This window comes from Callorhinus ursinus, unplaced genomic scaffold, assembly GCF_003265705.2.
Source record: "Callorhinus ursinus isolate GAN/ISIS: 27379988/994484 unplaced genomic scaffold, GSC_fseal_2.0 scaffold25, whole genome shotgun sequence".
Taxonomy (NCBI): domain Eukaryota; kingdom Metazoa; phylum Chordata; class Mammalia; order Carnivora; family Otariidae; genus Callorhinus; species Callorhinus ursinus.
Window position 1 is genome coordinate 36,507,163 of NW_027397087.1, and position 12,558 is coordinate 36,519,720.

The 12,558-nt window shown below is 48.0% G+C and overlaps 1 protein-coding gene across 9 annotated transcripts in view; it reads right to left on the reverse strand.

Annotated features, from left to right (window-relative positions):
• The window catches only part of CELF6 (CUGBP Elav-like family member 6), a 28,945-nt gene that overhangs the window by 14,074 nt on the left and 2,313 nt on the right, over positions 1-12,558 (reverse strand). For 8 of the 9 annotated variants that reach the window (XM_073877309.1, XM_025884429.2, XM_073877308.1 and 5 more), the window contains exons 2-3: positions 10,593-10,675; positions 1,930-1,978 (exon numbers count right to left, since the gene is read on the reverse strand). In XM_073877309.1, coding sequence (XP_073733410.1) covers positions 1,930-1,978; positions 10,593-10,675 — 132 coding nt within the window. The remainder of the gene's footprint in view (positions 1-1,929; positions 1,979-10,592; positions 10,676-12,558) is intronic. The other variant, XM_073877306.1, reaches the window with a different exon arrangement.

Here is a 12,558-nt window from a genome sequence, read left to right on the forward strand (position 1 = left end):
GGACTTAGTTCCTGAACCAGATCCGAGTTGCATCATGTTCTGAACTCTGTGCATGCTATTCCCTGTGACTAAGAACTTGCTCCCTCTCCCCTCCTTTCTCTAATTGACTACTTCTTGTTCATCCTTGAGATCTCAGCTTGAATATTACTACCTCTGGAAATCCACCTTGACCTCCCCAACTAAGATAGATGCCCCCTTGTTATTGTGCCCACAATCCCTCCAGGACTTGAAAAGCACTGATCACACTGAATAGTAACCTCTTGTTTACTATCCCCTCATAGCTCCAGAGCTCAATGAGGCCAGGTGCCAGGTCTGCCTTGCTCACATCTCTATTCCTAATGTGGAGTAATTTACTCAGAAGATGCTGGTTGGATGGTTGAATAAACTACAGCTCAACCTGTCTGCTTCTTGGCTCACTCACATACTCAAAACTGGCCTCTGAGCTGTGGGAGTAGTTAATGTTTGTGGACAAGGCTTAGAAGATGACCAACAATGGCCAACAATGGCCTTGATGCCTAACAGAGCTTCCCAAAAGGCAGAAATTCTTGGAACAAATGAACCAGAGGTTCCGCATGGAGGCTGGAACTTCTCAAAAACCTGTCTGGAGGGGTGCCTGGGTGGCTCAGTCATAAAGGATCTGCCTTTGGCTCAGGTCATGGGATCGAGCCCCGCATCGGGCTCCCTGCTCAGGGGGAAGCCTGCTTCTCCCTCTCCCACTCCCCTTGTTTGTGTTCCCTCTCTCGCTGTCTCTCTCTCTCTCTCTGTCAAATAAATAAATAAAATCTTAAAAAAAAAAAAAACTTGTCTGGAAAGAATGAAGTGGGAAAGGAGGATACATGTGTGAGGGGGAGGAGGAAACTTGGAAATATCTCTTCAAGGCAAAGTAGAAGTGATAACATCTTGACCTCAAATTGAGAATCAGAGACCAGAGGTCAGATAATCTAAAAGGATAAAGGAAGGATTTCATGGAGGAAAGAACTCCACAATGGACCCATGAAGCTACCAGAGCCCCTTGTAAGTGCAGACAGGGAGCATGAAGTCGGAGAGGATGTGCAGAATTAGTAGGAGTTAATAGAGTCCTGTTAACAGGGTTCCGTTCTCTCCCTGATCGTGGGCAGCTTCTTCCACCTAACAACACCATGACTGATCTTGGGTAAGGCAGGGAGACAGTCTTATCCAAGGGAGAGAGTCAGCAGACATCAGGGCTATAGGCAGATATCCTGGAATGATATAAGATCCAAGGGTGAGAAAGACACCAAAGAACTGATCCCAGAAGCTAGCATCACTTTTCCAGTATGGAAGCTTGCTGGAATATAGCTGGTTGTCAAAAAGCACAGGCTTTCTACCCCTCCTGTTATTAAGAAGCATTGGTCTTTCTGCACCAGGAAAGAGTGCTGCTAAAAAAAAAAAACCTTCAAAGACTTGCCATGGTCCTCAGTATAGAGTCAAATTCCTCCACATGGCCTGCAAATTCTGTCTTACCAGACTCATCTTTTACCACAAGTAATTGGCAATTGCAGTGAAGAAATGAGTGGCCCCAGTGCAGAGTGGACTGGGTCCTCTCTGATCAGAAGAATATGAGAAAAGAGAATAATTCCATCCTGGTTTTCCAAACAAATCTGGAAGTCCCACCTGAAAAAACAGGAATGAACTCTCTCCAGGGCAAGGTGACAAGAGCCCCCTTCTTTATCTCCAGCGTCTTCTTAGGCTCTTCCTGCTTCTTTTGAGTCTAGGGACCTTGGGACCCCATCCCTCCTCAGTCTGAGCTGGGAAGACTGAGCTGTTTCTGGAGCTGAGCAACTCTGGGACCCACTTTCTCCCAACCCAAGGAAGCTCTACTAATAAACCATGGGTAGGACTGACCCAAGGAGTAGGCCCACCACCCCCAACATGGGTGATACCCTGAGGTTTGTCACATAGGGAAGTTACCTCCTCGGCCCTCACTGGCAGCCGGCTTCACTTGGATCGGACGATTCATCTGAAAGACATTGGACCAACACACCCAGTCAGCATGACTGCCTGGTCCTGGCACCCTGCTTCTCCTCCCCTGGATGCCTCAGGATCTAAACCCTGGCCCCTTCAGACTCTGTACTCCACCACTCTCACGATGGGCTATAGATTTTCTCCAAGATTCTTCCTTAAACTAGGGAATTCAGAAGGTGCTGAAACCTGAAGGGTGGGGTGATAGGAAGCTTGGTGGCAAGCCAGGATGGACTGTGATGGCTAAAGAGATTCTGCTTTAGGCTCTGGGCTGGGACTATGTGAGGCCTGTCGCTCTGGCTCCTGGACCTCCTTAAAGGCTTTGGGTGAGGAGTTGGGTGGGAGGGTGGAATGGATACTGAAGATCTGTGTTTTGTTCTAAAACTGAGAATATAATTCTATATGTCATTTAGATTAAACAATCTGGGAATCAGACTTAGTGCTGTCTACCCCAACTCTGCCTTTTCATGGTTGTATGACTTCAAGTAAGCCACCCTCTCTCAGAGTCAGCTTGTTCAATGGGGGAAAACCTTCCCCAGCTTCTGTGTCACCACAGTTTCTACACTCACCCCCTCAGTTCCCTCCCTGGGCCCCCTTCCCTTGAGGATGCTGGCAATCTCCAGCGCACTATCCTCGGCCCTGCTCATCCCGCTGTTCCCATTCTTCCTGGATAGTCTCGCCCACACCCACAGCCTCAGCTACCATCCCCACAGGGCTGACTCAGAGCTCTGCATCCCCAGCCCACACCTCCCTCTTGAGCTTCAGACCCATGTACCCAGCTACTTGCTGGACATCGTGACTAGAACGTCCCACTGGCATCTTCCACTCAACGCACCCGCACCAGAGCTTATCTTTTTGCCCGGACCTGATCCTTCCAATCATCCAAGCTAGAAACCTGGAAAGCAGCTTGACTCTTCCCTTTATCCCCTCCCCCACCAACCGATTTCACCTTCTAATTCATGGGCTCCCTGATCAGGGGTGGATAAGAATCACCTGGGAACCATACCAGACTCTCAAGTTGGGGGATTGTATAATTTGCAAAAGCTCCTAGGTGATTTCGACATACACCCCCACACATTCCCATCCCCCAACCACCCTGAGAGAATTCATGATTGAATCCCCATCTCACCTTCCTCTCATGGGTGTTGTGGGGATCACATGAGATATTGGGGACGCAAAAGATCTTTGTAAACTGCCAAGAGCTGGGTGCGTAGGATGTGAGGAATTATTGTTGGGGGCAGACAGCTGAGTGCCGGGAGGAAAGAACAGCGGCCTTCCCGTTCATGGAGGAAGGGGTACTGATGCCCATCTGGCCTGAGAAGGTGATGATCTGACCCCCTCCCTTCAGGAAATGCACTGTTTCTGCACCAATCAGGGCCACTCCATCCTCTACCAATGTGCTCGTTGCCGAGACAACAGGCAGCTTCCTGTTACCATAGCCACAAGTGCTACCCAGTAACCATGGCAACGCCCTGGCAGTCACAGTTGAGCAATTTCCTTTGGATCAAATTTGGGGGTGGAGGAGTGGGGAGGGCTTATTAAAAAAAAAAAAAAAGGAAAGGAAAGGAAAAGAAGGAAAGGAAAGGAAAGGAAAACAGGCCAAGCCTGAACCAGCACAATCCCCCTCCCACCCAGGGCTCAGGATCTTATACGCTCTGACACACCCACCCGCTGGTGGTGGCGCCCCTGCCGTGTACCAGGTTGTGGGTGGGGGCCGAGACACCGACAGGACTCAGGCTGCAGTCTAGAGGGGATGACAGATCAATCCAAGCAGATCAGGGCGAGCTGGACAGGTCTGGATTGGCCGGGACCAGGGACCAGGAGGAACGGGAACCGTCCCTGGGCACGGCCACCTGTGATTGTGGAGGAGAGACCAAGAGACAGAGCCATGGAGAGCAGAGGAACAAGAAGAGATGAAGAGACACAAGAAGACAGAAATGATGAGAGAAAGAGACAGACCCAGAAAGGGGCAAGGAAAGAGAGAAATACTGGTGGATATGGGAAGGAAACGAAGGGATAAGGAGTCAGGGAGGGAACACAGGAAAGGCAGGGAGGAGTATGGCAGGGGAGAAGGAGAGAGGGGTAGAAGCCTGGGGTGGGGCGCAGTGAGGGTGAGCAAGACCATCATTATTTTATTAGTTCTTAAATAGATCCTGAGAATTTCTCCCTGGAACCTAGAGTGACAAGCACATGTGACAGCAGTGGTTTCCATGGCAGCTGCCTCCCCGGCTGGGTTTCTGGAGAGATGGAGCTCATCAGTGCTCTGGGGGATGCCCCTTTCTCCCTCCCCTGCTCTCTCACTCTTGAATGGAGAGTGGGCATTAGGTGGTATATACATGTTCCATAGAACTGGCAGAGTCCAAGCCTCAGAGTCTTGGCACCTAAGCTTTCCACCACTCGGACATGCTGCCTGCATTTCCTGAACTCTGTGAAGAGCCCCAGCAATGACCCTTGAGATCTCGTCCTCAATGACTTATAGAGGGGAAGATAATGCCACCATTTCCTAAGAGCCATTTTTCACCAGGCCCTTTCTGGGACACTATACATACATTGTCTCTAAATTCCTTCCAACTGCTCCGCAAGGTAATACCATTGTCCCCGTAGTATAGATGGGAAAGCTGAGGCTGAGGGAGGTTAAATCACTTGTCCGAGATCACGGGATGGGTAAGAGGTTGAGCTGGGATTTGTCCCCAGGTCTGTCTGATGCTGAAAACCATGTTTTTGCACTGTGCTGCTCAACTCCATTCTTAAGACATGAACACAAGTAATGAGGCATAGCGTGACCAGGGCCTTAGGAGGAGTGCAAAGTAGAGTGCTGTAGGAGAAGCTGACTCCAGCTGGAGAGGTTGACACAGGGAAGGCTTCACAGAGGAGGCAAAACTTGACCTGGGCCTTGCGGGACTGGGGTCATTGGACCATGTGGAGGTAATGGGAGTGATAGAGTTGGAGGCTGAGCACTCCAGATGGCTGGGGGGTGGAAAGGGAGCTGCAAGTCTGAAGGAGCAAGGATTCTGGTAAGTACCTGCCATGGAGGTAGCCAGGGTAGAGCAAATTGCTTCTGAGTCATATAGATGTGGATTTAAATTGTGGCTCCATCACTGGCAACTTCTCTAAGGTCTTTGAGCCTCAGTATACACATTAGTAAAAGAGGGAATCATGATCCAACCTGCAGTGTTGTGTTTGTTTGTTTGTTTTTAATGGAAGGGTGTAAAACTAAAAGGTAGCCAATGACCAGATTGGGGCAGATTGTGAAAACCACAAGAAATTTTGGCTTTGTTTTATTTCAAAGGCAATAGGGATCTAGGGAAGGATATTAAGTGGGGAAAGATCCCATGAGCTGTCACTATGCAGAAAAAAAGGTTGGAAAGGGAAAGATTAGAGGTGGGAAGATCAATGATACAGGTAAGGGGTAGGGTGACCTGGACCAGGGCAGAAGGAAGTGGACAGATTCAAGAGATGTTTAGGGATGAATTAACTGGACTAAAGTTTTTTTGGATGTGGGAACTGAGGGAGAGAAGGAAATATTGGCTGACTTTTAGGTTTATGGCTTAGGTGTTGAGGAAGTTGGCAGTTTGGGAGTTTGGAGATGCAGGGGAAGTCCCAGGGGAGGAGCCCAAGAGGATGAGGAGAGTTGGGGAGAGTGGTTTTTCTTTGGTCCCCACTGGGAAGTGGTTAGGGAGGACACCTGGGATTTAGGTATACTCTGTGTGACTGGAGGAGAAAAAGAGCTGGCTACATGAACTGCCTAAGCAACACTACCCTGCCTCGTTCTTGCCACAGCCAAGGGAAGGATGTGGAAGTAGGGTGAGGTAATCCCAGTTCCCCCTTGAGGAAAAGAGGGCATTGCATCCTTGGCCAAGAATTTGTCATGGGACCTCAGGTGAGCTCCTGCCCTTTGCTGAGTACCTATTCCCTTGAGAGTTTCCCAGGTAGAGTCCAGGCCCACGTCTGCTTCAGGGCCCAGCCCTGCCAGGGAAATCAAGGGAGAGAATGTCAGAAAGAGGAGAGAAGAACCTATTCCAGGCAGTGGAGTGGGGAAGTTTGGAGGCAGCACAGACAGATACGAAGCCCTGGTACTTTGGCTCCCGTGAGCAGAAGGGAAGGCAAGGCCCTACCCCTTTTCCCTGCTTGACTTGCCTAAAATTCCTGCTTTGGGCTCAGCCTTGCCCTCTTCAGACAATTCTGACTTGATGTCAACTATTCCTTACACTTAGCATTTGTGCCCTCAACCTCTTACCCCCATTATGGAAAGAATATTTATCAGGATTACTGGTGGGTCTAAGAGAGGTGTCATGGATGCAGGGAAGAGAGAGGCAGAGAAAAAGCAAACTTCACAACTTTCAGCTCTCTGTTCTACCTCACCCTCTCTTCTAATCCAATCCACTGCCAAGTCCCACTAGTTTTAGCATATATAGGGATATCCTATATAGCTCTTAAGTCTATCCTCTCCTCCCCAGTCCTGCCCTATCCCCAGCTCTAGGCCAGCATCATCATTCAGCTGCACTCAAGCAACAGTGTCCTAAAGGATCATCTGCCTCCAGTGTTCCTTTCTCTCTAACCCAACCATCATACTATAGCTGGAATGAACTTTTTAAAACCAGTCCCTCACTCTTCCCTGATTAATATCCACCCATGGTTCCCCATTGCAAGCCTCCCAATAAAGCCCAATATCCTAAGACTGGCAGTCCAAACGTGTGAGTCCTGCCTCCCTGGCTGCCCCAAATACGTAATACTCTCCATTCACATGGAGCCTTGGCTGTCTCCATTGGACACCTTTCCTGCCAGTCCTCACACTGTACCCAGAATTCCAGAAATTGCCTTGTCTTTTAGCTTTCTAGACCCTCAAATGTGATGAAATACAGTCATAATTGGGCTCAGGTAGCATTTCCTCTGTGAAGCATCTCCTCTCTCTCTACTCTTGATGCTTCTTTTATGTGCCCAGGTGTAAACTGCACTGAGATGCAATGAGTTATTTTTGGCCTGGAAAAAGCTCCTTGAGGGCAAAGGTTCTGATTTACTCACTAGGCAGCTGCTACACATACAGTGCCTTTGTGTGAGTTACAAAAAGGCACTCCCCCAACTCTGTGGATGAATTAGAAAAAAATGTGCCTCTTCCTTTGGGCTGACACAGCCCTGTGATAATGTTCATGGCTTGGCCAATAGAGCATGGCTGAATTTTAGCTCCCACTGCCCTTTCCACACAAGCTGTTTTGTGCAGGGCACAACCTGCAAAAGCAAATGCACTCAGTTGTCTGTCTCCTTCACAGTGTTTGAAGGGATGAATGCCCAAGGGAAAGGAGGTCATGAGCAGGGAGAGAGACAAGTAGGGGGGCACTCTCTGGGCTAAGGTTGGGCCCACCTTCTTTAGGTAGGTTCTGGAACCTAAAATGAGGCTGTAAGAAGTAGCTTTAGCTTTATGGAGAAGAAGCTACAGAAGATGGGACAGACCATTGAGGTTTAAGGAAGTCCTGAGTAGGGAGCCAAGTTTTGATAGGTAACAGAAATTAGCAGGTGCATGTGGAGTGAAGTCAAAGGGAGGTCCGAGTCCAGTAGATACTATGAAATTGTCCCTAGGGGTTCAGGCTTTCTCTTGGGGGAGACCCAACCTTTCCTGCTCCCAGAGTGACAGTCCTGCCTGTCTCTAGTAGGAGCCCAGATTCAAGTCTTTCCCTGCTTCTCCAGCAGATGGCAGCTGTGCCCAGGACCCAGTGCCTACAGGGAGCTGGACACCCTCCTCCCTTCATGCTGGTGGGCCTGAGGCCAGGTGACTAAAGCTGCTGCTGCCCCTGGCAGGCCCAGAGAAAAGATTGATGGCACGGACATTGCTTGGGCTGGCCAACAGAGCCATTGATTTTCATTTAGGAGAATAATTAAATATTAATTTTCACTTTGTTAAGCTGGAAAGGGTGAATAAAGCCATCCTGGCAGTACAAAGCCAGGCCATGTTGGAAGCCTGCGGATGAAAGGGTGGGAGAGGGCAGATGTACCCAGTCATGATCCCTCCAGAACCTTAGACCCCTGTCTGCCATCAGCTTGGCACAGGTAATAGTATAGTGGTTAAGTGAATGAGTTCTGGAGCCAGACTACCTGGATCTTCCCAGATCTTCCTACCAGTAGCTACATAACCTTGGGCAAGTCACTTGTTTCCTTTGACTGAATTTCCTCATCTGTAAAATGGGAAGGCCAATAATACCTTCTTCATAGAGGAATAAATGACTTTGTACATGCAAAATACTAGAAACACTGTCTGGAATCAACAAATGCTAGTTACTATTCTCTTTTCTACTTCAGAAATTATTCCACTAGTCTAGAGCTTCACAACTCTTATCTCAGGTGCCCTCAGCCTCATACAGTCCTCCCTTCTTTGTGGCTGGTTGAAGAGGGTTTTTTTTTTTTAAGATTTATTTATTTATTTGACAGAGAGATAGAGAGCACAAGTAGGCAGAGAGGCAGGCAGAGGGAGAGGGAGAACAGACTCTCCACCGAGCAGGGATCCCAACGCAGGGCTCGATCCCAGGACCCTGGGATCATGACCTGAGCCGAAGGCAGCCGCTCAACCAACTGAGCCACACAGGCGCCCCTCCCTTTTTTTTTAATTCCAAAGTTCATTTTAATTTTTTCAGTGCTTCCATTTGCTTTCAGGATGAAGTCCAAATCCCTCAGTCTGGCATCCAAAGTTTCCTCTTCCACCACTGCCCTCTGGTGGATCTTCTCTCTGGCCTGGCCCATGCTCACACGGGCCCTCCTCCACACTCCCAACCCCATTTCACACCCATCTTGTTCCTTCTGTCTCTGCACCTTTACCATGCTGTTTCCCACATGGAATGTTACAGTTTGTCTCAGTGCCTTTCAGTTTTAGCAGCAGAAGTCATCTACTCCCATGGCTGGATGAGTAATAACTTCTACTACTACCCCTACGAATGCTGCTGTTACTATTACTACTACTACCACCACCAGCTAACCCATATTGAGTCCTTGTTTTTACCAAGAACTGTGCCAATGTGAGTTAGTTCATTTAATTATTATAACAATTCTATGAATTCTGTTTTACATAGGAGGATGCTTAGGCTTAGAAGTAAAGACTTGCCCAAGGCCATACACAGAGTTAGTGAGTGGTAGGGCCTGGATCCACACCCAGGTCTGTCTGACTCCAGAGCCTATACACAGAGACCTGGTGAGGGTAATACATTGGTGTTCCTTGATGCTGAGTCTTCAAGCGTGAGGCTTAAGATGCTTCAATTACTGGGATTGGTTCTATGAGCTGATGGTCTACTAACAGCTTGATCAGCTCTAGGCAAAGCTTGTGCCATTGCTGGACAGCTTCAATTCAGAAAAGTGATATCTTTATACTGAGCTGAAATTAGAGTGTCTGTTCTTTATACCCACTGATCCTGATCCTGCACTCTAGAGCCACCCATAGAAATCCAAATCCCTCTTCAGAATCTGAAGGTGGTTGCCCCCACCCCAACAGTAATATTTATTGAGATCTTACTCTGTGCCAGGTACTTGCTAAGCCTCAGTTAATCCTCATGCTAGCCCAGTGAGCTGTTAGTATAACCCACTCCTTACAGATGAGGAAATTGAAGCTCAAGAGTCTAAGTAATGTATCTGGAGACACAAAACTTAAATGACAAAACTAGGATTCAAATCTAGATTTGTGAGACTCAAAAAGTAGTATTTTTAATCATTACATTGTGATGCCTCCCTATTAAAGCTCCCATTAAACCCTATCTTCTCCAGCCAAACATCTCCAATTTCTTCAAACCATCATCCATGACATATTTTATGTCCCCATCCCATCCTGGTCACTTTCTGATAGGCTAATGATCCTCCTAAGTCTGAAGCTTAAAACTGGATATAGTCCCAGGCTTGGCCTGCTCAGGGCATTTGAATAGTGCTTTTGTTGTAGACACATCACTCCTTTGACAAGAGAAAATGAGACTCTGTCGTACGATTTGCTCTTGGTGAACCCACACTAGTTCCTAACAGTCACCATTCTCTTCCTGCCACATGGTCCATAGGTCCCACTTTGCTTTTTGTCCATGATTAGCCATTAGCTAAGGCCATACCAGGTGCCACTGATATATAATGGCCTAACTGCACACATATAATCAGGTCCTCTTAGCTTTAACCAAGTGTTTGGGGGAAAGCAATCTTGGTGAGTCAAGGCACCAAAAAAAAAAAAAATTTACTGGAAGAGGACAGAGAGAAGTGCTATAAAGGACCCTAGAACTGGAAAAAATAGGATACCAGCCCAGCAGAGTCTCTACCCCATGTATCTGCATATATTCTCACACCAGGGACAAATGACATATGAAGCCATGATTTTAGCCAAGGCTGACAAATTCTAGCATAGCCCACAACACTGACGCCTCTCTGAAAAGGTACAGTGGAACACTTGGCCCAAGTGTTAAGCCCATTTCTTTGAGCCAGAAGACTAAATATAACAAAGAACCTATAGCTATTCAGGGCACAGGTAAGCCAACTCTTAGAAAGGTGACTCTGCTTCTAGTTCCTGGTCCCAACCCAGCCCCTACATCCTATTTTGGCATGCACATAGGGCATGTCCCCAGCCTGAGGTGAACCCCACCCCCCAACCCTGGTGGACTTACCCCTGGCAGGGTCTTCTGCTCGTGCAGTGCACTCTGGGCCTTGAGAGCAGAGTCCCGGGCGCAGTAGGTGAGGAAGGCACAGCCTGGGGAGGAAGAGGCTGGCTCAGGGGGTTTCCTGAAACCCCCAAATACTCTTCCTGGAAAGACCCCATTAAGTGACAAACTCAAGGCCACTCTCCTTTAACAAGGGCACTGCTCTGAGAAGCCTTCTCTGCCTCCCACCTTCTCTGAAGGGAGGGGCTTCATGTGTCTGAGTCCCAGATTCTGGCTCCCTCTCATTTGCTCCTGGCTTCTTGCCTAGGGAACATGTGTACCCACATCCAGCCACATGCTCATACAATCCCACATCTCCCCTCCCCACTCCAGCCGTAAGTCCGGTTGGGGTTAAACCTCCCTAAGCAGCTTTGCCTTCAGCTTTAACCCCAGCCTCTCCCTTCCTTTTCGGATTCATACTCACAGAGTCTCCCAGAATCAACCTCAATTCCTTCCCAACTCAGTTTCAGATGGGAGGAGGCAAAAAAGAGGAAGAGGGTTGGGAGCCAAACCCAGGACCCCACAACTTCTTCTTAATGCCTCCCTCCTCCAAGTTTGAAGCTGAGGAATGGGTTAATTTGAGGCTTGCAAGATGGGGCTAATTTAAGGACTTTCTGTAGAGAGGAGCTTTCAGGGACCTCCAATCCTATCCAAGGAGCTTGATCTGTCAGCTCTCCCAGTACTTCAAGATAGGGCCTGTTAAAGGGTTATTGTGCCCCAAATCTTACTTCTCTAAAAGAGCCAGTAGTTATGGGACAGAGAAGGAGACTCGGTTGAGCCAAAGGATCAGTCCTTCTCCTCTTTAGGTTCAGCCTCAGAAACTGTAGCCTGCTAGGACGCACTGAGGCAGGGATCTCCTCTTTTCCAACAGCCATTGAGCACTCACTCATTCAGAAAATATTAGTTGAATACTTATTACAGTGGGGCATTATAACGGGCTTGGGGATGAAGTGGTAACAAGACAGACACGTTCCCTACTCCCATGGGGATTATGTAAAGAATCATGAGGGGAATGTAATTTGAGTCCAAAGGGTTGAGGAATGCTTCAAAGAACACATTGAATCCTCAATAGCAAATAGGGCTTAACCAGGTGACAAGAAAGAGTGGTGATTATTTCAGGCTGAGGGAATAGCACATATGAAGACTGAGGCAAGAATTTGATGTCTTAGGGAAATGGATGGAAGACTAGTATGGTTGGAGATTGGTGAAAGGAGGCATAGTGGACGGTGAGGTGTGCAGGGATCAGGTCATCTATAACCTTGTATGCCTCAGTCTGGATTTTGAACTTTTACCTAAGAGCAATGAAGAGCCACTAAAGGATTTTAAGCTGAGATCTGACATGATATAAGATCTATGTTTTCAAAAAGAGCCTTCTGAGTGTAGGAAGGAGAAAGACTGAAGGAAGAGAAAGTGGATGTGAGAAGCCATTAGGAGCTTCATGAAGTTTTCTACTTAGACCTCAGCAGACTAGGAAGGCAAATGGAACATTTTTTCTGACGTCTTCTATGTGACTGCCCCTTAAGGTGGGTGGCTATCTGTTATTCATTAAATTAAAGGGACCTTAGAGAACACCTGAGACAAACTCCTATTGTATCAATAGGGAAACTGAACCCAGAGAGTGTGTCAGTGGCAGAATAGGGTTTCAAATCTCCTAACTCCTAGGCTGACGTTGTTTTCAAAGCACCGTGGCTGCCTCCCTCAGTACCCAGTCATCAAAAGGAAAATGAGTCACTCTGGCTTTTGGATATCGCTGTTCCTGGGGAGGAAGTGGGGAAGATGTTGACTTGGAGACCCTCCCCATCATCTTGCAAGGCAACTCTGCCTTGGAGAACTTCGGGTTGGTTTGGGGATAAATCACCAAACACCTGATTTTGCTTACATCTCTGCTCCATCTTCTGCCACTCAGCCATATCAGCTGACGTCAGAACTGGGC